Source organism: Lathamus discolor, chromosome 4 (genome assembly GCF_037157495.1).
Source record: "Lathamus discolor isolate bLatDis1 chromosome 4, bLatDis1.hap1, whole genome shotgun sequence".
Taxonomy (NCBI): Eukaryota; Metazoa; Chordata; class Aves; order Psittaciformes; family Psittacidae; genus Lathamus; species Lathamus discolor.
Window position 1 is genome coordinate 125773414 of NC_088887.1, and position 23822 is coordinate 125797235.

General features: G+C 51.6%; 1 protein-coding gene across 1 annotated transcript; it reads right to left on the reverse strand.

The window, feature by feature from the left end:
- On the reverse strand, nucleotides 1-22234 carry MOGAT2 (monoacylglycerol O-acyltransferase 2). The gene is made up of 6 exons (XM_065675899.1): nucleotides 22099-22234; nucleotides 13345-13523; nucleotides 5694-5898; nucleotides 2485-2659; nucleotides 2055-2254; nucleotides 1-568 (listed from the first exon to the last, which is right to left on the reverse strand). Exons 1-6 carry the CDS (start codon nucleotides 22190-22192, stop codon nucleotides 414-416), a joined length of 1008 nt encoding a protein of 335 aa, XP_065531971.1. The 5' UTR covers nucleotides 22193-22234; the 3' UTR covers nucleotides 1-413.
- Between the last annotated feature and the right edge of the window lie 1588 nt (nucleotides 22235-23822).

Sequence of the window (23822 nt, forward strand, 5' to 3'; positions counted from 1 at the left end):
TTTGTTGATGTAGACAAACTGTATTTAAAAAGACAGATGTACTCAGCAGAAATTATGGCTCATCGTTCCATTTCCAACTGCATATAATGGAAGTGAAACCTTCGGGAATTCCTATTTCCCTGGAAATCTCTTGAGAAACTGGTATCCAAACCATACTGGAAGTGGGAGTTTTCTGCTGGGGTGTTTGAGTAGTGCTGGCCACAGATGGGATTCCTTCTTCTTTATGTCTTTTATGTCCTATAGGGAGGAAAGATGGAAACTCTTTCCCTACACCCATGCAAGTGATGCGAAAATCAAGTCTTTCTCCCTACACTGTACAGACCATATGTTAACTGTGACGAAGCTGAGGTTGTTCTGGAAGTGAGGGAAAACTTGGAGCTTGATCTCCATGGTTTCATCTTGCTTGAGGAGCTCTATATGAATTCCAGGTGTCTGTCTTCTGGGATGTTGTATTTAGCTTTGTGCTCCTCAAAGAGCTTGCTCAATTCGTTTAGGTATTTCTCATGGACTCGATCCACCTCTTCCTCAGAGGGTTTGTGGTTCCTCTGCACGGGAATTGGTTTCCCAACTGGAAAACAAACACAGGCATTAGGAGAAGGCAGTGTCAGGTCCCTCTGTAGAGTGTGCACATCTTAGCACGGAGCTGGGGTCTCCAAGGATGCACTGGATGGATTGATACGACCAGTCATATCCTGGAGTCTGGGGGGTAGCACAACCAAGGAGGTAAGGAGATGGAGGTTCAGATACGGGCTCTGATGTTGGTCTCAAAGGTCTCACCTATCGTTGCCTCAGTTTCTGCAAAGCTGCGTAATGCCAAAGACCCTCTGTGTAGCATTATGAAGTAGAAAGTGCTGCATCCCAATGCGATCCCTCCAGCCTAGCATCTCAGATGTGCTGCACATAAAGACAGCATCATCTTAATGATGTTGGGGTTTCTTCCAAGCATTTGGGAATCTCCATGGCAAATGGGGACACTGAGGCACTGGGGAGCCCAAGACCACTTAAATACACTAGTGATCGGGATGCTTCCACTTTACTCAGATTAAAGCTTCTGTGAAACATCTGATTTTTATTAGTGCCCTTATATCTCTATGAAATCATGCTTTTTCAAAGGGTAAATCTAATTCATTTGATTCCTGTCAATAGAATAAGCTCCTTCCCATCTCCCAGAGCCACCAGCAGCAGGACCAGGCACCTGCAAGGGACATGAAGTCCATGTGATGCCTCTCTTGCTCTGGTCTCTTACTCAAACTGTGTTTGTCAAGCGCGGGAGGGTTTCATCGTTGTGTAAGGCTGCTCCTCCTCAGGTTAATGAAGAGCCCTTGTGATACTGCACAGCTCATAAACCCCTTGAGACAATCCAAACAGGTTGTAAAGCAATTAGAAGTAATTGCTGGCTGTCAAACCTCATCAGTGGGGTGAGATCTGATCTTTCCAAACCGCCTCTTTCATCAGGCTACTTCGCACAGCATCAGCCGCGCTGATGGGTTCCAACAGCTCCGTGGGGCAAGGATGGAGTTGATGAACCCAGGCAGAAGTGCTTCAAAACCAAAGACTTGCTTTGAATTTGGTCTTCTATGGGCATGATCTCTGCTGGAAACATCTTGCCACGCAAATAGGTTGCAGGTTGCAGCTGTGTCTGCATAGGACACTGAGCAAACCTGCAAACTGCATAGGTGTTGCCCTATTCATGCTTGTAAAATCGGCTTGAAAGGAGTTTAACTCAATGTTATTGCACTGGTTTTTATTACTGGGCTGTGCTGGGTTTGGCTGCATCCCACGCAGATAATGGGATGGATGTGTATGCTGTGGGGCTTTGCTTTGATGCATAGATGACCTGGGCTTTGTCTTAAGACCAAGCCAGAGATCCAAATCAGTGTGACACATGAGCAGTTGAGGATGCTTCATTGCCAGCATGCTTCTAGCCCACCACAGCGTGATGCTCCAGCTTGGCATCTCCATCCAGGACAAGAACACAACCCAGGGGATGTCCCTGGTCCCCCCACTGGCCAGGCTGAGTGTAGCTGTATTGTGTTGGCCAAGGAAGGGCTTACCCACAGTGTAGACAGGCCGACGGTAGGGTACCAGCCCGAAGCTGTACTGGAAGATGCCTCTTGCATGGAAGAGGGGAAGGGAGATGCCCATGATCTTCTGGAGCCGGTGCTGGATCCTCCGCAGCCAGGAGCCCTGGGGGTTTCTCACTTGCTCAAAGAGGTCATTCTCCCCAAAGGAAAAGACGGGGACCAGGGGGGTGCTGCGAGGATTTGAACCCAATGTGAGTGCATGAAAATTAGCAAAGCCCACCCCAAAACACCTTCCCCCTTCTCAAATAGTTCTTCCACAGGGGGTTGGTACTAAATGATAGCAAGGTCCTTTCCAACCCAAACCATTCCATGATTCTATGACTCTAAAACCAGCAGGAACATCCCCATGAAGCAGCCACATCCCTCCCCAAGGGCCCCTTGAGCCCATCCCCTGCATCACCCGTGCTCGATAGCCAGGCGGACAAATCCCTTCCTGTTCTTCAGCAGCAAGGTGCAGGATCCCGGCCGAGCATCCAGCGCCTCCTGTGCTCCACCGACGATAATGGCCAGCACATTCCCACCCTCTGGGTTCTTCAGCACATAGGATGCGCTCTCCTTATCTGAGGAGACAAGGCCTGAGGGGCAGAGAGGAAGAAAGCATCAGTATCTGTAAAACCCACACGACTGTGGTTTGCTCTGTGCCTTTTGCCCCCATTATCCAGCTCCAAAGGGGTGCTAGACACTTTATTGTCAGAGGTTTCCTACACTTTGGCAATCTCAGCCCAGCTGCCCTCAGGGATGCTGGATTCATGGAATGATAGAATGGTTTGAGTTGGAAAGGACCTTAAGAGCATCCAGTTCCAAACCCCTGCCATGGGCAGGGACAACTCACACTCAACCATGGCACCCAAGACTGGCATGAACATGCAGTTATCCCTTTGCTGTCTGGCCCAGGAGTGAGAAACAGGGAAAAATCAGGGGAAAAGTAAACTGAGAACTAAGTGCTCACAATCCCCAGGGAAAACCCGCTTTGCTTTGTTGTCACATGAAACTGAGTTCAATCCTGACCAGGTCTAGGCTGTTCAGCCTGGAGAAGAGAAGCTGCGTGGAGACCTCAGAGCAGCTTCCAGTGTCTGAAGGGGGCCTATAGGGATGCTGGGGAGGGACTCTTCATCAGGGACTGTAGTGACAGGACAAGGGGTGATGGGTTCAGACTGAAACAGAGGAAGTTCAAGTTGGATCTAAGGAGGAAATTCTTTCCTGTGAGGGTGCTGAGGCACTGGAATGGGTTGCCCAGGGAGGCTGTGAGTGCTCCATCCCTGGCAGTGTTCAAGGCCAGGTTGGATGAAGCCTTGGGTGCCATGGTTTAGTGTGAGGTGTCCCTGCCCATGGCAGGGGGGCTGGAACTGGATGATCTTGAGGTCCCTTCCAACCCAAACCATTCTGTGATTCTATGATTCTAAAGTCAGCAAAACATTTGCTTTAGGTCAAAAGATGCACAGATTTCAGTGGATGCTGCTGGATGTGGCTTGGAGCAACCTGCTCTAGTGGAAGGTGTCCCTGCCCATGGTGAGGGGTTGGAACTGGATGAGCTTTAATGTCCTTTCCAACCCAAACCATTCTATGACTCTATGGATTTAAAGTGGAATTTGGTGCAGAATTTGGTCCCTGGATGTTATTTCCTAGCAAAATCTCAAATCTTTCATTTGGAAATGACAGAGCAATGTGGGTTTGATTCTTTAAAGAAGCTCTTGTTTCAGGAGCAATTTAAAACCTCTTTGTCAAACGGATTCAATGGACCTGAAAATGAGCTCTGCACCCAGCTCCCACATTACAGTGATTAAACCGTCCCTCGCCTGGGCCAGATCTCTCCCATATCTCACTGTTATGATTCCTTGCTCTCCATGTAAATATTTTCCAACAGCAGGAGCCAGAGTTTATGTGGAAAACAGGGTGATGACAGCCCCGGGGTATCTCAGGAGGAGCTGGATGCCTGTGTTTAGTCTATTGAATCCCACACACAGGATGAGCCCATTGAGCTGCAGAAGGGGCTGTTTCCCAAGCTCACAGGTTAGAGGCTGAGATCATCTCTTCTTGGTGTCCTTAAATCTCTCCACGCTCCTTTCCCCTTCTCTCCATCTACTTTTCCCCTATTCCTTTTCATTTCTGCTTCCCCTCCTGCCATGTGGTTTTGCAACAGTGTGAGCTGCTGTTTGCATCCTCTCTTGTACACTCACAGAATGGCCGGGATTGGAAGGGACCACTGAATGTTATCTAGTCTAACCTCAGTCAAGGTCACCCACAGCACATTGCTCAGGATTGTGTCCATAGAGCTCCTAAATATCTCCAGGGAAGGAGACTCCACAACCTTTCTGAGCAAGCTATGTGAGCTGCTGGAGTAGGTTTGGAGAAGGGCAATGCAGCTAGCGGAGGGCCTGGAGCCCAAGTGTGATGGGGAACGGCTGAGGGACGTGAGGGGTTCAGATGGAGCAGAGAAGGCTCAGGGGGGACCTGATGGCTCCCTACAAGTGCCTGCCAGGAGGATGGAGCCAGGAGGGGCTGGGCTCTGCTCCCAAGGAACAAGGGATGGGACAAGAGGAAGCGGCCTCAAGCTGCCCCAGGGCAGGTTTAGATGGAGCTGAGGAACAATTCCTGCCCCAGAGGGTGCTCAGGCATTGGAACAGGCTGCCCAGGGCAGGGCTGCAGGCACCGGCCCTGCAAGGGTTCACACCCTGTGGAGACGAGGCCTCAGTGCCATGGGGCAGGGGTGGCCTTGGCAGTGCTGGAGAACGGTTGGACTGGATGGGCTTAAGGGGCTTTTCCAACCTGATTGATTCTATGATTCTGTGATTCTATTCCAATGCTCAGTCACCCTCACAGTAAAGAAGTTCTTCACGTTCGGGTGGACCTTTCTATGGTTTATGCCTGTTGCCTCTTGTTCAGAGCCAAAATTAAAAGGCATGGCAGCAATTTTCAGTGCTGAATGAAATCTAAACCCATATTTGTATGAAATGCAGCAATACAGTTTGACACTTCTCCTCCCCATAACATGGTTTGCAAATCACAGGCCACCAGCAGAGAATCAATGTTTTTCACTCCCCACAGTTCAAGCCCTCACTTAGCACATGACGTATTAAGTAGATCAGACAAATCTAACCATAGGAGAGAGAAGCTCCAAGAAATCCACAAGAAACCCATTTTCAGCCCATTCGTGGCACAAAGACTATTTAGTATCTTAAAAATAAGCCAAGAGTTTGTACGGGTTGAAGGTTGGAGGGGGCTTGGAGCAAGCTGCTCTAGTGGAAGGTGGCCCTGCCTGTGGCAGGGAGTTGGAACTGGATGGGCTTTAAGGTGCCTTCCAAGCCAAACCGGTCTGGGGTTCTGTGATTTTACCATGAGCAAGTGTTGCTTCGAATACAGGACTTTTCTGACGGTGTATTTACCTTTTCAAGTACATCAATAAATGCTGCAGGAGTTTTTTAGCAAACACAGCAAGTTAATGTCTTCCCACATTCTTCGCAATGGAATCCACAAGGTACATGGGATCCATCGGCATAGATAGGGACAAACAGACCCTTGACTCCTCTTCCCCTTGTGTCTTCATCCCCTGCTCCCCCACCCATCCCACCACTTGCAGGAGGGGTTGGCTTGTGCTGTTTCCCTGCTTACCTCCACTCATCAGGTAGTCCCTGAAGAAGGGGATGCGAAACCACGTGGAGAGCATCATCAGGTGCGGGGTGATGCCCGGGAAGAGCGTGGAAAAGCCCGATGCCTCCGTGCAGAAATTGAGAAAGGCTCCTGTTGCCAGGACCCCATGGGGGTGAAATCCCATCACGTAGTTCTGCCTAGGGTCCAGGTCCACCGTCTTCACCAGCTGCACACCAGATGGGAGCAAAAAGGGGCCATGAGTTAGTGCTGTTGCCTTATGGGGATGGAGTATTGGCTATGGAGAGCAGATGGGGGATTCCTGAAGGGGGGTCCATGGCATAGTTTTGTTCCTGCTGTACAAACAAGATGTGGATGGGCTGGAGAAGGTCCAGAGAAGGGCCACAGTGATGGTCCAAGGGCTGGGCAGCAGTGAGAGAGCTGGGACTGTTCAGCTGGAGAAGAGAAGGCTCAGGGAGACCTGATCCCCATGTGCCAGGGTGGCTACAAAGAAGATGGAGACTCTCTTTTGACAAGGAATCCCATGGGAAAGCCAAGGGGTGATGGGCACAAGTGACTGCTGGGGAGATTCCAAATGGACACAAGAGGGAAATGTTTCCAGTGGTAACAACCACCACTGGAATAATCTCCCCAGGGAAGCGGTGACTCCCCAGTGTTGGACACCGTTAAGATGGGGCTGCACAGGGTGCTGGGCATCCAGTCTAGGTCATGCTGTGCCTGGAAAGGTTGGAGCAGATGATCCCTGAGGTCCCTTCAACCTGGGATTCTGCAGTTCTATGATTGGATGTCTGCCCAAGGTTGCTGCAGTCTTATCGGGAAGAGGGAATGTGGAATGCCTGTGTCCAGTGTATAGGGATGAACACCATGGATTGCAGGCGCAGCCCTTGAAGGCTACCAAAGCAGCTATATTAAACACTCATCCAATCTGCCACTGAGTTTGAAGCCTGGGAGATCCTACATGGGACAGCAGAGGAGGGGAGGATTAAAGGGACATAAGGCACAAGCAGGATTTGGACCCTGTGGGTTACACTCGCTATGGACTTCCCAGAGGAGAGGGGCTGCTGTGACAAACCCACCCTGCAGCTATGCTGCTGAGAAGACCCTGCCATGCCAGCACCAGCCAGCGCGTGTGTAACCCAACAGAAGCGGTCAAAACTGAATGGTTCCTGTGGGTGCCGAGGATGCTCACAGCACCAGGGAAGGATGAACCCTCCCAAGGTTAACCCTGACAGAGCCACCATGAATTTCCATTCAACTCAACAGCCCCCGTGCTCAACAAAGCCCGGCGCCTTTCACCACATCACCCCTCCAGCACCCCGGTCCCAACCTCCCTCGGGAGCAGCTCGTGGTGCATGTGTTTTCCTAGAAGCAGCCAGAAGCACAGGTTAATCACGAGGGTGCATTTTACTTTCTTACATCATGGCTAATTTCCCCTCTGTCCTAAGGCTCTGTTGACTGTACACATGTGCCCATTCAAGCGCCTGCTCCTAATGAGAGGAATGGACAAACAAGAGTTCCACTGCTGGCCAGTGCAGAGGTACCTAAGCAGGAAGAGGGGCAGATGGCTGAGTTACTGAGTGCCTGGGGCCCCTGCCTCCTTTTTGAGTCATTTTAGCTTACATCAATGATTCCTGCATCCGTCTTCTGCTCCCAAACAGCCCTTCATCTCTGTGTGATTTATAGGAGGGAGCTGAGATGCTCGGGTGTGTTGGAAACATGCTGTATGTGTGCGGCATAGAAGAGAGGATGACAGCAGGCTCAGTGCCCGGATGTAACCCAAGGTCACAGCATCCTCCTTCATAATGAAGAGTTGAACTCAGGGTACCCACTGAGCTGTGCAAACTGCTTCAATGGGAGTTCACCTGGGACAAGACACCTTAAAAACCCTCCCGAGGAGACATCCCAACGTGCTGGGGCTCTGGTTAATGTTTCCTGCATGATAACGCAACAGTTGTCCCTGCAATAGCTCTGACCACATCTTAGTGACCAAGTTGAATTATTTGCCTCTATTAGGTTTGTAAACTGGGCTCCTTCCAGGCATAAGGAAAGGATGGGAGAGAAGGTCCTCATTTTGTCTTAGTGTCTGCTCCCATTTGGATGACACGGGCAAGACTTAAAAAGAAACCAAAGAGCTTGTACGAGGAAATCTGACGTATTTGAAGCTGTCCCTGCTCATTGCAGGGGGTTGGATTAGATGAGCTTTAAAGGTCCCTTTGACCCAAACCATTCTATGATTCTATGATCTGTAGCAGAGGAGAGGCTTTGGTCTCGACTTTGGTCAAGCCCCTGGACTCTAAGCCTGGAAATTCTCCCTCTGGAAACTGTTTAACGCAGAAGCTCGATCCTCCCACGTGTTGTTCCCAGTGCTGGTTCACTTCTTCCCTGCCTTCATGCCAGAGGTCAGCTTCTGTTCCCAGACAGCCAGTGAAGTTAATGCTCGACACCAGACAACCCAACTCCTGCACTGAAGAGCTCGATGGGGACGGGGTTGAGGTGCAGAGGGGTGTGAATCTCCTCCCTCCTGCCTTGGGTGCGTTGGCATCTCCTCACCCACCGGGTGGCATTTGCTGCTTCAGGCTTTCTGGGTGAGTTGAAGCTTTAATCATTGTCAAAGGACTCAAGGGTCCGGCCAGGCTGGTCCGTGAGCAAACAAGTGGTTGAGCCAAAGTTTCCTTGGTGAGACAAGGGCAGTTTCTCATCTCAAGATGCCACATTAACGTGTACCTCTGCTCTGGAGCCAGGCTGAGAGAGCTGGGCTGGGGCAGCCGGGACAAGAGAAGGCTCCTGAAGGGGAGACCTGGGAGCAGCTCCAGTGCCTAAAGGGGCTGCAGGAAAGCTGGAGAGGGGCTTGGGACAAGGGCCTGTAGGGCCAGGCCAAGGGGAATGGCTTGAACCTGCCCGAGGGGAGACTGAGCTGAGCTCTTAGGCAGAAGCTCTTCCCTGTGAGGGTGCTGAGGCGCTGGCACAGGGTGCCCAGAGAAGCTGTGGCTGCCCCATCCCTGGCAGTGCTCAAGGGCAGGGTGGACACAGGGGCTTGGAGCAAGCTGCTCCAGTGGAAGGGGTCCAGTTTGGATGGGACTTCACCACCCTCATTCCCAGTTCTGCTTAAGGATGGCAGCTCCAAAAAGCCCAAGTGTTCTCTTGCTCTTGTGCAATGCTGCTTTTGGCGGTCTTGCAGGACCTCCTGTATCCTTATCCTTATGGTAGGACACAGTCCTCTGGTGGACCTGACCTCAGCCATGGCCTCTCTCTTACTTAAGGTCAGAGAATAGAGGGTCAAGAGCAGGACAGAAGAGTTGCTCAGGAAGGACAAAGAGGTGGCTCTGGGCCATTTGGCCATGTCTTGCTTTTGCCCTAAGGACCTCTCATCTCTCCTTCAGCCAACAGAAGGAAGCAAAGACCAGCAGTGCTATTTAACATCATGGGCCGTGACACAAAACCCCCAGTCACAAATAGCACCATTCTTCTATGAAAAGAAGGAAAACATTCCTGGTCGGGCTGGGTTCACATGAAGTGGAGCTCTTCCCCCTCTTGCAATGCCTTGTACCTCCCCAGAAGCACAATATACCCTCAAACAACCCCCGTCATGGTTTATGCAGTTATGAGAATGAATGAGTTATGGGATGGAGCCATCCCAAATCACAGCTCCTAGGGTTCAACTAGTTCTCTAATAACTCATTTTAGTTATGCTAACAAAGAAGCCCAATGTAGCCTGTCCCCAGGCACAATGACACAGGTTGGGACTCTGCCAGTTGCTATAGATAGTAAGGTCCAACTGACACTTAGATAACCCCAAGGCTGGTGAAATGTGTCTTGTGGCTCTTCAGAAGGGGAAAAACAGTGCAGTGAAGGCCACAGGGACCTTGGCCACATAAAAGGCACTTTTCAGGCTGCACTGAATAAGGCTGCTAAGATGGTGCCTACTGGGGTTGCTCTGAACGATGACAGCAGCCAAAGACAGAATTTGTCCCTCTAAGACCTTAATTTTAGCTTCCAGATAATAGATTTAAACGGTAATCCAGGTTGTGCAGTGTAACGGTGAAATGTCTTGTCTAAACCAAGCACCCAACTCCAACTTATAGCCAGCAAAAGGATGGTGGCTTCTGCTTGGGGACTACAGTAGAGATGGATCTTGTCAAGGTTATGCTTTCCCCATTTCACCCTCGTCCTCATCTTCTGCACATCCATGGCTCTCCTCAGCTGAGGGTACCAAAACACCCTGGCCGTGTGAGGGAGGCTGGTGACAGGGGTTTCACAGTATCAGGAGATGGCGGAGATGGGAAGAAGCAGCAGTGAAGATGTGCATTCCCATGGCCGCGAGATGGAGAAGTTTGTTTTCACTGTAATGCTGAGTGCATCCTCCCTAATAAAGATGCGCTGATGAATTAGCATGAAGGAGCCATGTAAATAAACATAAGGGGGTTGACCTGGATGAGCTTTAAGGTCCCTTCAACCTAAGCCATCTCATGATTCTATCAAAAATATAGGGGGATGAAGCAAAGACAACTTTCCTGGGCAATGCACTGGGCTTCACTTGGAATTCTCACTGCTTTCTTGTCCTTTACCTTTCAAAACCACTCACACTTATTCAGATCCTGCCTGATCCTATAGCAAACCCCTGACTAAAAGCCGCCCATCTCCAAGTGGAATAACCCAAGCAGCAGCGGTACTTGTGCAAGGATGGTATCAGCAGAGGGTGCTGCTTGCACACACTCTGCTCAGAGCCTGCCCAATCCCATGTGCCAGACACTGCAGCCCTGTGCGAATCCGTGCTGCTCAGATCCCCAGAGAACAGATGCTCATCCCAAAGTCTCTCTGCTTCCACGACTCCAAACGTGCCCAGGGATCCTTTACAGGCAGCATTTAAAGCCACTTCCTACAATAAAACAGGCAGCTCCTCCTGCCTTCAGTCACCGGTGCTCGGCCAGGCTGAGTGTGCTGCTGGGACCTGGAGGATTAGGACACACATTGCATCTTCCCTGGATGACGGATTCTCCAGGGCTGAACAAACTCAATCTGTGCACAAACACAGCCCAGGGAGGGGGGTGCCCACCCGGGTCCATGTCCCCAAATCCCACTCCCCTTGCGCCCCTGTGCTGGATGGGGATTTGGGAAGTGGGGCTGTTCAGCCTGGAGAAGAGAAGGCTCCTGAAGGGGAGACCTGAGAGCAGCTCCAGTGCCTAAAGGGGCTGCAGGGAACCTGGAGAGGGGCTTGGGACAAGGGCCTGTAGGGCCAGGCCAAGGGGAATGGCTTGAACCTGCCCGAGGGGAGACTGAGCTGAGCTCTTAGGCAGAAGCTCTTCCCTGGGAGGGTGCTGAGGCGCTGGCACAGGGTGCCCAGAGAAGCTGTGGCTGCCCCATCCCTGGCAGTGCTCAAGGCCAGGTTGGACACAGGGGCTTGGAGCAAGCTGCTCCAGTGGAAAGGGTCCCTGCCCGTGGCAGGGGTTGGAGCTGGAGGAGCTTTGAGGTCCCTTCCAACCCAAACCAGGCTGGGAGTCACTGATTCTAAAGGAGAGGTCCAGCAGTGCACGTTCAGCCCAAAAGCTCAGCTCAGTTCACCGTGACAGCAGTGTACAGGATGGTTACAGCAATATTTCAAATGCCTAACTTCCGCCCAGCTCGGCACAAATCAGCTCATGCTCAATGGTAGGAAATGAAATCCTTCCCCTGCAAGGGAGCAAACACATTTGGGCTTTCAACTGGGAAAAAAGCTGGCACATGTGGGATATAACAGAGTATAAAACCAGGAATGGCCTGGGTATGTGGGGCAGGATTTGCATGGGCTAACCAGGGAGTTTCGAGTGAAACAAGCAGGGAGCAGGGAGGTCTTCACATTGTGTGCTTCACAAGGGGAGCTCCTTGCTGCACGATGCTGGGGATGCCAAATGATATAGTGGCAAATGCATTCAGAATGGGCTGCTAAATCTTTTATTCTGGCTTAGGAAGTGCAGAAGACTGAGAAGCTGTCTTTGGGAAATAGCATTATGTGATTCCTTGGTTGTAATACTCTTGTCATCATAGTTTGGTTTCTGATGTCCTTTTGTGCACCCTCCTCTAACTTCTCCCATCCCAGCCATAAGAAAGGCTCCAGGGAACCTTCCTGGCCTTCTATCCCAGTAACCACACCGCCTCTATTGGGCTTACTGGTAAAGGTCTTATTGGTCTTACAGTCCTGCACCCAGGAAAGGAAGGACGGACACTGCACCGTGGCGTTCATAAGGGGTTTCCATGTCCTTACAGAGGGATGGGAGAAGAAATGATGCCGGGCTGAGTGGGCAGCCAAGATTTAGCAGAGAGGTTGGCTGGACGCTGCCCAAGCAGCAGCTTATGGCCAGGAATAATTTACTGAGTCTCTATTGCGCATAATCATTACAGCCACAGAAATAGCTCACGGATTCTAGCATCTTCTAAGGCAAGCTTGAGAATAATTTATGAGGAACCCATTTTGTGTTTCCTATTAAATGTCATACAATATAACCTGTCCCTTATGACAAAATTCCCCACAAGCTTTCCTGGGATGTGTTCCCATTCCTCCCCATAAAGTTACGATAAACCTTTTGGGGGCTTTGAAGCTCATCCGGAAGCCCTTAAATCACAGAATCATGGAATCAGCCAGGTTGGAAAAGCCCTTTCAGCTCATCCAGTCCAACCATTCCCATCAGTGCCAAGGCCACCCCTGCCCCATGGCACTGAGGCCTCGTCTCCACGGGGTGTGAACCCTTGCAGGGCCGGTGCCTGCAGCCCTGCCCTGGGCAGCCTGTTCCAATGCCTGAGCACCCTCTGGGGCAGGAATTGTTCCTCAGCTCCATCTAAACCTGCCCTGGGGCAGCTTGAGGCCGCTTCCTCTTGTCCCATCCCTTGTTCCTTGGGAGCAGAGCCCAGCCCCTCCTGGCTCCATCCTCCTGGCAGGCCCTTGTAGGGAGCCATCAGGTCCCCCCTGAGCCTTCTCTTCTCCATCTGAACCCCCCAGGTCCCTCAGCCATTCCTCAAATCATATTTAGAGTTAATCTTAGAGATGTGCCATATATAACCCACAGCAGGTCCTCAGCATCACTTTCTGCCTTGCAAAGAGCAAAGAAACCCGATGGCAGACAATTAAAGTATGTGACTGTGAAAATGGTGGTCTTCTTTTATACTTGGTCTTGCAGTTATCTGGGACCTGGGAAGATGATAGAATCATAGAACTATAGAATCGTACAACAGTTAGGGTTGGAAAGGACCTCAAGATCATCCAGTTCCAACCCCCTGCCATGGGCAGGGACACCTCACACTAAACCATCCCACCCAAGCTCTGTCCAACCTGGCCTTGAACACTGCCAGGGATGGAGCACTCACAACCTCCCTGGGCAACCCATTCCAGTGCCTCAGCACCCTAACAGGAAAGAATTTCCTCCTTAGATCCAGTCTAAACTTCCTCTGTTTCAGTTCAGACCCATCACCCCTTGTCCTATTGCCACAGTCCCTGATGAAGAGTTGCTCTCCAACATCCTTGTAGCCCTCTTCAGATACTGAATAGAAAATGATGGACAGATGATCCTTCAACACTGACCTCCCAGAACCCCATGTCACAAGTTCTTGCCCCAAACTGCCTCTAAACACCAAAGACAAAGGTGGTCCTTATGGAATCAGTGCTTCTGGAATCAGCAACACTTACCGTGATGGGGAAATAGTCCCTCATGTACCTCCAGACGACGCTGTTCCGGACGGCATGGATCCGCCTCCCACCCTTGCTGGGCTTCTCCCTGTCTTTGAACCACCACACGGCATAGAGGACACAGAGCAGCCAAAAACGGGTGAAGAAGAGGGCGATGAAGGCAGCTGTGCAGCACTGTGCTGAGGGAAAAGCCAGCGGTGAGGCGGCAGCTGGATCAGGTGGGCTTTGGGAGAGGAACGATCATAGAATCCCAGACTGGTTTGTGTTGGAAGGGACCTTAAAGCTCCTCCAGCCCCAATCCCTGCCCCGGGCAGGGACCCCTTCCACTGGAGCAGCTTGCTCCAAGCCCCTGTGTCCAACCTGGCCTTGAGCACTGCCAGGGATGGGGCAGCCACAGCTTCTCTGGGCACCCTGTGCCAGCGCCTCAGCACCCTCACAGGGAAGAGCTTCTGCCTTATCTCCAACCTGAACTTGCCCTGTTTCAGTCTGAACCCATCACCCCTTGTCCTATCCCTACAGTCCCTGATGAAGAGTCCCTCTCTAATGACGCCTAATTGATTGCCTAGTGAGGCCTATTTGGCCTATAGGGATGCTGGGGAGGGACTCTTCATCAGGGACTGTAGTGACAGGACAAGGGGTAACGGGTTCAAACTGAAACAGGGGCAGTTTAGATTGGATATAAGGAAGAAGTTCTTTACTGTGAGGGTGCTGAGGCACTGGAATGGGTTGCCCAGGGAAGCTGTGAGTGCTCCATCCCTGGCAGTGTTCAAGGCCAGGTTGGATGAAGCCTTGGGTGGGATGGTTTAGTGTGAGGTGTCCCTGCCCGTGGCAGGGGGTTGGAACTGGATGATCTTGAGGTCCTTTCCAACCCAAACCATTCTGTGATTCTGTGATTCTGTGCACTTGAAGGGACTCCGGTGCTGGGATGGAGCCCATCCCTGGGCTTGCTGCTGGGTTACTTTATCAATGTGAAGGCATCTTTGATGCAGAGGTTTCTTTCCTATCTAGACCCTGGAGAGGAACCAAGCACCATCCTTGCAGCAGCCACCTATTTCTCAAAGCCCACCATGTCTTCCTTTGCCCCCAGGAACCTCACTTTTCCTTGCGGATCAGAGCTCTATCCCTTTGCTGTCTGGCCTTTCTCTGAAGTCAGACAGATCTCTGCAATGACAATGTCCCTGTTTTACCCCAAACCTCCTGTTAATACACTCTGATGACACCCAGCATCTTGCAGTGGCAGCAGAACAGGCCACTGTGCCCTGTCTGTACAGTCCCCAACAGCTTTGTCCTGAGCTAATGAGTCACCATTTTAATTGTCTTTCATTTTTAATGTCTTATCTGCCCATATATAAGATTTTACCCTTTATTGAGTTATTTCTTATTGATTTTGGACCTTTTCCTCCACTCCTTGGGTTCACTCTCAGTTCTAACCCTGGCCTCTAGAGGATTTTCAGCCGTTTCAGTTCTGTGTCATCACTGATTTTTAGAAGAATGATTTATTTCATTCCTTAAGACATTAATGATTTGGGACCTTCCCAAGTCATTAAAGACTTTTCTGAGCTGCTTCCAGTCAGTCCTCAGCTTTTCCCTCCACCTCCCATCTCCTTCATGCCCTGTTTTGGCATGGGAACAAGAGAAGAAAAGTGCGTGCAAGCAGGAATCACTTGGTGCATCAAAGCCCACCAAAGTCCGCAGTGATGGGGAATAGCTGCTGGCCACCCAATGCCTACTTAGTAAAGCAGATACCCTAAGAAGTGCCTGGGAAGAGCTGTGTCCTCTCCATCAGCTCCTCTGGAAGACCTGGTGCTGTAGACTAAGATACCCCATTGATCCAAGCCCTTTGCCATCCCCAGCTCATGGGTTACACCATGCGTGGTGGGTTCTTTATAATGCTCTCCTCTGGGTCTTCATCATAGACCCAGCACTCTGGGCTGAAGGATGTGAGGATGGAGATGCCCTGTTCAGCTTAAGGTTTAGGTAGATGCATCCATGCCCTCATCCTCTGAGACCTGGATTGTTATCTTTGGGAGCCATCTGACTCCTGCCCTCTCCAGCTCATCTCAGCTCAGGCCTATGAGGGAAAAGGTTTACGATGCTCTCATGTAAGATATCCTTGTACTTCCTGTTTACTTTTACTTAGGATAAGTTAGGAGGTCTATTTTTCAGTCTTGGTTTTGGTGACAAGTCCCTTTGTCCCAGAGCTTTGCATGTAAAACTAAATCCCTGCCCCTTTCTAAAACCCTGGCATGATCATGGGGAGCATAGAATCAGACTGGTTTTGAATGGCTTAAAGCTCCTCCAGCCCCAACCCCTGCCACGGACAGGGACCCCTTCCACTGGAGCAGCTTGCTCCAAGCCCCTGTGTCCAACCTGGCCTTGAGCACTGCCAGGGATGGGGCAGCCACAGCTTCTCTGGGCACCCTGTGCCAGCGCCTCAGCACCCTCACAGGGAAGAGCTTCTGCCTAAGAGCTCAGCTCAGTCTCCCCTCGGGCAGGTTCAAGCCATTCCCCTTGGCCTGGCCCTACAGGCCCTTGTCCCAAGCCCCTCTCCAGCTTTCCCACATCCCCTTTAGGCACTGGAGCTGCTCTAAGGTCTCCTTGGAGCCTCAAATCTCCTTAAAGCTGAAATGGGATCTGGTGTCCTCATGTAGGTAGAGACACTGTGCCTGGGTCAGCACTAGCACAGAGCATGGGGAATCAGTGCAATAGAGCAACAAGTCCAACCCACAATGCACCTCCCAGGTCAGAACAAATCACTGCTCATGCCTGGTGCCGCTCTTTTCAAATGCCGTAGACACCATCTTTATAACCCTTGAGGAAAACAGCCCAGAGCATGAAACCTGGCTCCTGGGTCCACAGAAGACATGAACTCTGCTTGAGGAGCAATGCAGTGGTTGCAGTTTTACTGCACATGGGAGCCGGGTCATCAGGTCTGCTGCAGAAGTGGCTAATACTCTATTCCCTCTTTACTGTACCGTGCAAAGCTCAAAGAGCGCTCTGCAGAATGAAGCGCTTATCACCCAAGTGAGGCTTTATCTTGCAATGATAGAATTATCCATTTCTCCCTCCATAAGCAACTCAACTTTTGTCTTATTTGAGGGCAGAATTTGCGCACAGAGACCTTCCCTCAATATTCAGTTTATTTTGCTTTCTATGCCTATGAAATACTACAAGGATGCTGGAGAGGGACTGCAGCGATAGGACAAGGGGTGATGGGTTCAGACTGCAACGGGGGAAGTTCAGGTTAGATCTAAGGCACAAGCTCTCCCCTGTGAGGGTGCTGAGGCGCTGGCACAGGGTGCCCAGAGAAGCTGTGGCTGCCCCATCCCTGGCAGTGCTCAAGGCCAGGTTGGACACAGGGGCTTGGAGCAAGCTGCTCCAGTGGAAGGGGTCCCTGCCCGTGGCAGGGGCTGGCGCTGGGTGAGCTTTAAGATCCCTTCCAACCCAAACCATTCCGTGATTCTACGTTCCCCACAATCGTTGCTTTCTTCCCTTTGCGTGTAACCCCAAGAGGCAAAAGAGGGCTTCTTGCCTGTCCCTTCATGGCTGGGGTCCATTCAGAGCAGCCTGGATGAGAGCCACGTTTCCTCAGCATCTGCTTTCCTGCACACCACTCGTCATTTTGGGGGCTGGCTGCCAGCAAACACTTTAAGGGATATCTTGAGCATGGCATTGGGCTCCTGGCCAGGGAACCTCAGCAGACATCTCCCCCCTGGGGGCAAAGCCCAGCCTGTGTGCCCGCAAAGGGCGGTTGGATCTCGGAAATGATGCTGGAAGGGACGGCAGCCTGTGTCAGGATGGGGATGGCGGAGGTCTGCAAGTCATGCATTAGAAGCCCATCCTTGAAGCCTGTCAGCTGCCGGGGCTCTGCAGAGCCAGACAAATGCTCCAGCTTAGCATCATGGAATACTTTGGGTTGGAAGGGACTTTAAAGATCATCCAGTTCCAGCCCCAGTTTGGTCATGGGAACAAGTTCGTTGGTGAGGATGGAAATATCAAGCACACAAATGGCAATGAGATGTGGTTACGACGTGGCTCTGCCTTGCTGCCTTTGAGGTATTCTTTAGGGGACAGGTGGGAGAATAACCTTTAGAATTCAGCCACAGCATCAGTATAATATCTGCCTTCCGCTTTTCTGCCCCCATAATTATAGAATCATGGAATGGTTCGGTTGGAAAAGACCTTCATTTCCAACCCCCTGCCATGGGAAGTGCTCAAGGCCAGGTTGGACACAGGGGCTTGGAGCAAGCTGCTCCAGTGGAAGGGGTCCCTGCCCATGGCAAGGGGTGGAACTGGATGAGCTTTAAGATGCCTTCATCCCAAACCAGTTTGGGATTCTGTGGTTTTATGTATATGCCACAAGCTCCAAGTGAGCCACAGGCTACAAAGCACCTGGAAGACTTCCCTAGCCAAATCCAAACAGGATTCATGTCCCATCCAACTGCTGCTGGGCCCAGCATTGCTGCTTACCCAGCATTTGCTCATTCAGCCCGAAACAGGGAAAAGAGCAGCCTATGGAGAGAGCTTTTTTGGCGTCACAGCAGCCCCAGAGTGAGTCAGGTCCTTATTGCACTTGTCAGAAGGGTTTCCAAGATGCACATTGCTGAGGTCCCCAGCGCCAGCCCTGGCAGCGACAGCCTGCACAGAGGCCGTCCCAGGCTATGGACTACACTCAGCCTTCAAGGAGCTTCACTCCTGCTGGCACCATGTGCCCTTTGAGCCAGCCCTGCTGACTGACAGGGTCCAAAGGCTGGGTGCTGTACACTGGATCTGCAGAGGCGACATGAGCGGGTCTCCTGCCTCTGCGCTGGGTTTGTCTGCAGGGGTTCAGCCGCACACTAATGCTTCTGCATGGTGCGTCTGGAGGGATGCTCTTGCCCAAGTCCATGGAGGCTGGGAATGAGAGGCAATGGGAAGCAGTGTAGGAGGTTTGGGCATCACCGGCTGATTTCGGTGCCTTGTAGAGTCATAGAATCACCAAATCCCAGCCTGGTTTGTGTTGAAGGGACCTCAAAGCTCCTCCAGCCCCAATCCCTGCCCCGGGCAGGGACCCCTTCCACTGGAGCAGCTTGCTCCAAGCCCCTGTGTCCAACCTGGCCTTGAGCACTGCCAGGGATGGGGCAGCCACAGCTTCTCTGGGCACCCTGTGCCAGCGCCTCAGCACCCTCCCAGGGAAGAGCTTCTGCCTAAGAGCTCAGCTCAGTCTCCCCTCGGGCAGGTTCAAGCCATTCCCCTTGGCCTGGCCCTACAGGCCCTTGTCCCAAGCCCCTCTCCAGGTTTCTTGTGGGTCCCTTTAGACACTGGAATCCTTTAGGTGTTAGAAGCCTGGCTCCACTGCATTAGGAGGGGCACTTGTCAGTACTAGGATCCTGCAGCGGGAAGGCGATGTGGTCCCCACTCCATGCCCTGCATCCCATCCTTTCACTGTGCACTCTCCTCCAATCAGCTGCTGGCATCTGAAGCGAACGTCTCCTTTTGTCTCTGTGCCCTTTACTAGGAGCATCCTCGAGGAAACCAGCTGCAGGGACAATGCCTGTTGCCTGTTGTGAGCTGCTGCTCCCTGCCAGCACCGGGGTCAAGCTGCTCCAGTCATCCAGCACCCTGTGGATAATGAATGAGCCCCTTACTCTGCTCTTAGCTTCTCAGGGGCTGCATTAGCACAACCATAGCAACAGCAGCCTGCAAGCAGTGCTGCTGGATCCCCAGCCAAAGGGCTCTGCAAAGCTCTGCCTTCACTCTAATGAGTGCTTTCACGAGCCCTGTTGTAGCAGCAGATGCCATAAGCCTGTATGAGGATAAAGGTGAAGCCAGAGGCCAAATCCTGACCATGTAAGGTCTGATCTCTGCACCTGAGGGTTATAACATGGTGTTTGGCAGCTCATGGGATGACATTAAGGGTATCCCATAGGATTGAGCTTCTATTGTTGCTAAACCAGGAGCTTTTGGAAGAAAAGCTCCAGGCTTAAAGAAACTTAATGAAATGGACCAAACCAGCTGGAATCTCTCGGTAGGGTTTGGTTATCACATCTCTAAAGCCTTTCATAGGGCATTTCCTAACTGCTTTGGCTTCAGTATGACAAAACCCACCTAAAATCAAAGTAAAACTGTTCCAGAGATGATAGTTATGTCTGGAAGTGCAGCCATGGAGGAGCTGTGGGTTTGGGGCACACCCTCATTCAGAGCAGGCTGCAAGGTGCAGAGCCTGTGTTTTGAGCATCTCCGTGTTACCTTTTCATTCCTCCCTCCTGATCATTTCCTGTATTTCTGCTGGCTCAGAAGTGATTTCGAGCACTGAAAACTCAAGCCACAGCTTGTTCGCAACACCAAGAAGGGAAAAACCTGAAGGACAAGTTGTTTTGCTGGAAAACACTGTAAAAGCTCTGTAAGGCCCAGCTGCATCTGTGCTGGGAGCGGGGATGTTTTGCTGCATCCCTTGTTAACAGTGCGGCAGCATCTCTACTGCATCCCATCCCACCCAGGCACCATGGAAGGAGATCTGAGTGCAGGGGCAGAGGGAGCTCCAGAGCACCCCAGAATGTCCCAGTATGGAGGCTTGGATCCAAGGCTGCATGGCTTTGGTCAGATCTCACCTGTGCTGTTAACAACACCCATGTCCCCTACTGCAAGGTGTTCTCCGGTGGGTTGAATACATAGGCTGAGGAAGTTGGGGCTGTTCAGCCTGGAGAAGAGAAGCTGCGTGGAGACCTCAGAGCAGCTTCCAGTGTCTGAAGGGAGCTACAAAGATGCTGGGGAGGGACTCTTCATCAGGGACTGCAGTGACAGGACAAGGGGTGATGGGTTCAGACTGAAACAGGGGAAGTTTAGATTGGATCTAAGGAGGAAATTCTTTCCTGTTAGGGTGCTGAGGCGCTGGAATGGGTTGCCCAGGGAGGTTGTGAGTGCTCCATCCCTGGCAGTGTTCAAGGCCAGGGTGGATGAAGCCTTGTGTGGGATGGTTTAGTGTGAGGTGTCCCTGCCCATGGCAGGGGGGTTGGAACTGGATGATCTTGAGGTCCTTTCCAACCCTAACTATTCTATGATTCTATGATTCTGTGATCAGTTCTGCACTGGAAGAGCTCCAGAGTCTATAATGCAGGCCCAGGATGACACCAAATGCCCTGCACTCTGCCATGCCATAACTCCTTTGGGGCAGCTCAGCTGGCTGTGTCAGTGGGGTTTCCCCTCCACCTAGAGAGGGATGCTGTCAGCACTGTCCCAGAGCAGCCCAAGGGGACACACTGGTTACACCTCTACAAAGCAACTCATCCGAGCCATAGGAAGCTCTTCCCTGTGAGGGTGCTGAGGCGCTGGCACAGGGTGCCCAGAGAAGCTGTGGCTGCCCCATCCCTGGCAGTGCTCAAGGCCAGGTTGGACACAGGGGCTTGGAGCAAGCTGCTCCAGTGGAAGGGGTCCCTGCCCGTGGCAGGGGTTGGAGCTGGATGAGCTTTAAGGGCCCTTCCAACCCAAACCATCCTGGAATTCCATGTCTTGCTGAGCCAGTGGGTGAACAGCACTGCCCAGTCATGCCCATGTTGCTAATGCTCTTCCAGTAGGGACCGCCTCATCCATCCCAGGTACCAGCAATGGTCCCTACCCTCTGCCATTGCCCAAAGTGTGCCAGCATAGGATCACATATAGTTTGGAAAGCATTACTTAGCATGGGCTAAATCTATGCCATGAAGCATTCAAACACCTATGCCATCAGGACCAGTATGGCCCAGTGCTCCAGTCCATCAGGTACTGGTACAAAGCTGACCATTCAGCTGCACATCTTTGCATGGAGCTGTCTCAGAACCTTATGGAGGCTCTGAAGCAGAGCCTATGCCTCTTTGCAGGTATTGTTTTGGACCCATACATAGACAAAGATCTGCTGCCTCTAAGTACTGGGGTATTCAAAACCTCTCCTGCCACAACAAAGCAAAAGCTTCACACAGATCCCATCTGAGATTAAGGATTTACGTGACAATGGGAAACTCTGGGATGTCACCTTCCAGCTGGGCTCCTGATGGGCTGTAAATGGCCTCCGACTGTTTGCACCCTCCATAGCTTACCTCTGGGTCTCCCATCTCCTTACTTCCCAATGCATCCTACCCAAAACCGCCTGTCTCTCCTTTCCATCAGCACCTGATGCCTTCCACACAGCAGTTTGTCTGGGTCCCAGTTTGCTGATGTCTCTTCCCGAGCCTGCTCGGGTTTCCCTGGAAGAGCTCCCTTTTGGGATGAGCACGGGTATAAAGCAAAGTGCCTGTTCCCAGGCTTGCAAAGCAGAGTCCTCCATGCTCCTCCCATCGTCCCACCCTCAAGCATGGCAATGCCATTCCTGAGGACAGACCCTGAGCAGGGCAGCACTTTTAGACCAGGAAAACTGAACTTATGGGGCAGGAGAAGCTGGAACTACATGGGTTTAGGTGCTGTGTAAGACGTGCAGGTGCTCCCATGCGCTTCCCTAGTGCCACCGTGCTCAGAAACAGCAAAACAACCCAGAAAAGGGGGCAAAAGATAACTAACCCAATGAGAACAAGCCTCCCATCCTCCTCTTCATACAGTGAGACAAACAGAGATGTGCAAGTGCAATGGCTACTCCTAATCTCTTGTCCTAACATGGCCTGGGATTCACTGCAGGCTCCCAGAAGACACCTTTAATGCCACTTTCCTTCCATTCCAGACCTTTGTACCCATATGTACCTGGGGCCGGGGAGGGAAGGAGTTGGGGTAAAGCTATTGTGGCCCCTCAGAGGAGAAGATTTCTCTTACCTAGAGCTAGGAAGCTGAAGACCCATTGAACCACCGATGCCGTCTGAAGCCTCCTGTGCAGTGGCACGGAGAGGGGAGCGAACTCAATCTTCATCTCGGGCTCTGCACCCACGACTCAGGAGGAGAAGGGAGCTCCGCAGTGGGTGAATGCAAAGTGCAAAGTCAATATTTATCCAGCCTTACAGGAGAGGGGATTGGGCAATGTACAGTGCTGGTGGTGGTGGCTGCCTGTGATACGCGGATTGACTCCACAACTTGTTAAAGTTGTAAAGTAGGTATGCTTTATTCAGCGCTGAGGTGCATGGGGATCGTTCCTCCAAAGCATGCACACCCAGGGTCGTTTTTCCTTTACGTTTATTCCCTTAAGGCATACATATACATTAGATTACTGATATGCCTATACATATTTAGTATCTGTCCCCGCTTCGTATTATAATGAGCTAGAAGGTCCTTTGCGCCTTCGCAGTGCCCCGCTCTGGTCACGGGCAGGGGTCTCAAGATGAAGTAAATGAGTCTTCCTCCTGTGGGCAGGGGTCTTCAAGATGAAGTAAATGAGTCTTCCTCTTCTTAAACTTTTCACCTTTTAATGTTCGCGCATGGCTTTAGGGTTTGGTCGGTATCTCAGCCATAAATCATCAGCTTCTCCCCCTTATCAATAGACCCAGACATTCGCATTTCTTTGTCAATAGTTGCTTATCAGTAGAACCAAGCCTCTGTCTCCTCCCCTTATCAGTAGTTTGTGCCTTGTTCTGTTTAGTAAGCATGATAGGTGTTTACAACAGACAATACTTTTGTGTAAGCAAGGGATTCTTCTAACTCTCTTATACAATCCCCTGTATTGTTCCCTTGTACATTTATTAACCCCGTATCACCTGCAGCCACCCTCCCGCATGGGGAGGAGAAGGAGGCTGCCGGGAGGTGTAACCCGCTTTGTGCCAATGTGACTCAGCATGCGGTTAGATGGTGAGGAGCTCCTGCTTTGCCACTCAAACCTGGGAAATAAACTCCTTTCTGGACCCGATTGTGTCTTCGAATGTCCAAATTCTTCAGGATTTGGATGTTCATGGACAGGATGAAGCATTCAGAGCAAGTCCAGAGGAGGCCATGAGGATGCTCAGGGGCTGGAGCAGCTCCTGTATGGAGCCAGGCTGAGAACATTGGGGCTGTTGAGCCTGGAGAAGCTGCGTGGAGACCTCAGAGCAGCTCCCAGTGTGTGAAGGGGGCTGCAAGGATGCTGGGGAGGGACTCTTCATCAGGGACTGCAGTGATAGGACAAGGGGTGATGGGTTCAGACTGAAACAGGGGAAGTTCAGGTTGAATATGAGGCATTGGAACTGGCTCCCAAGGAGGTTGTGGCTGCCCCATCCCTGGCAGTGCTCAAGGCCAGGCTGGACACAGGGGCTTGGAGCAAGCTGCTCCAGTGGAAGGGGTCCACCCTGTGCACGGCAGGAAGGGACAAGCATGGGCAGTTCAAGTGTATTTGCAAGTGCTATGGGGTGAAGGGATTTCAATCTCAGCCAAGGAGGTGGGGAAACAACACAAAGGTGTTTCACTGAGGGCAGGGGTACATGAGCAACATCACACCTCTGACAAGACATGGATGGATGAATGGATGGATGGGGCAGACAAGTATCCATGCCCATGTTTATGTGGTTCATGAGGAAGGGAATGCAATCTGAGCCTCAGGCGAGGCACATGCAAAGAGCGGTGATTTACTGAATGGA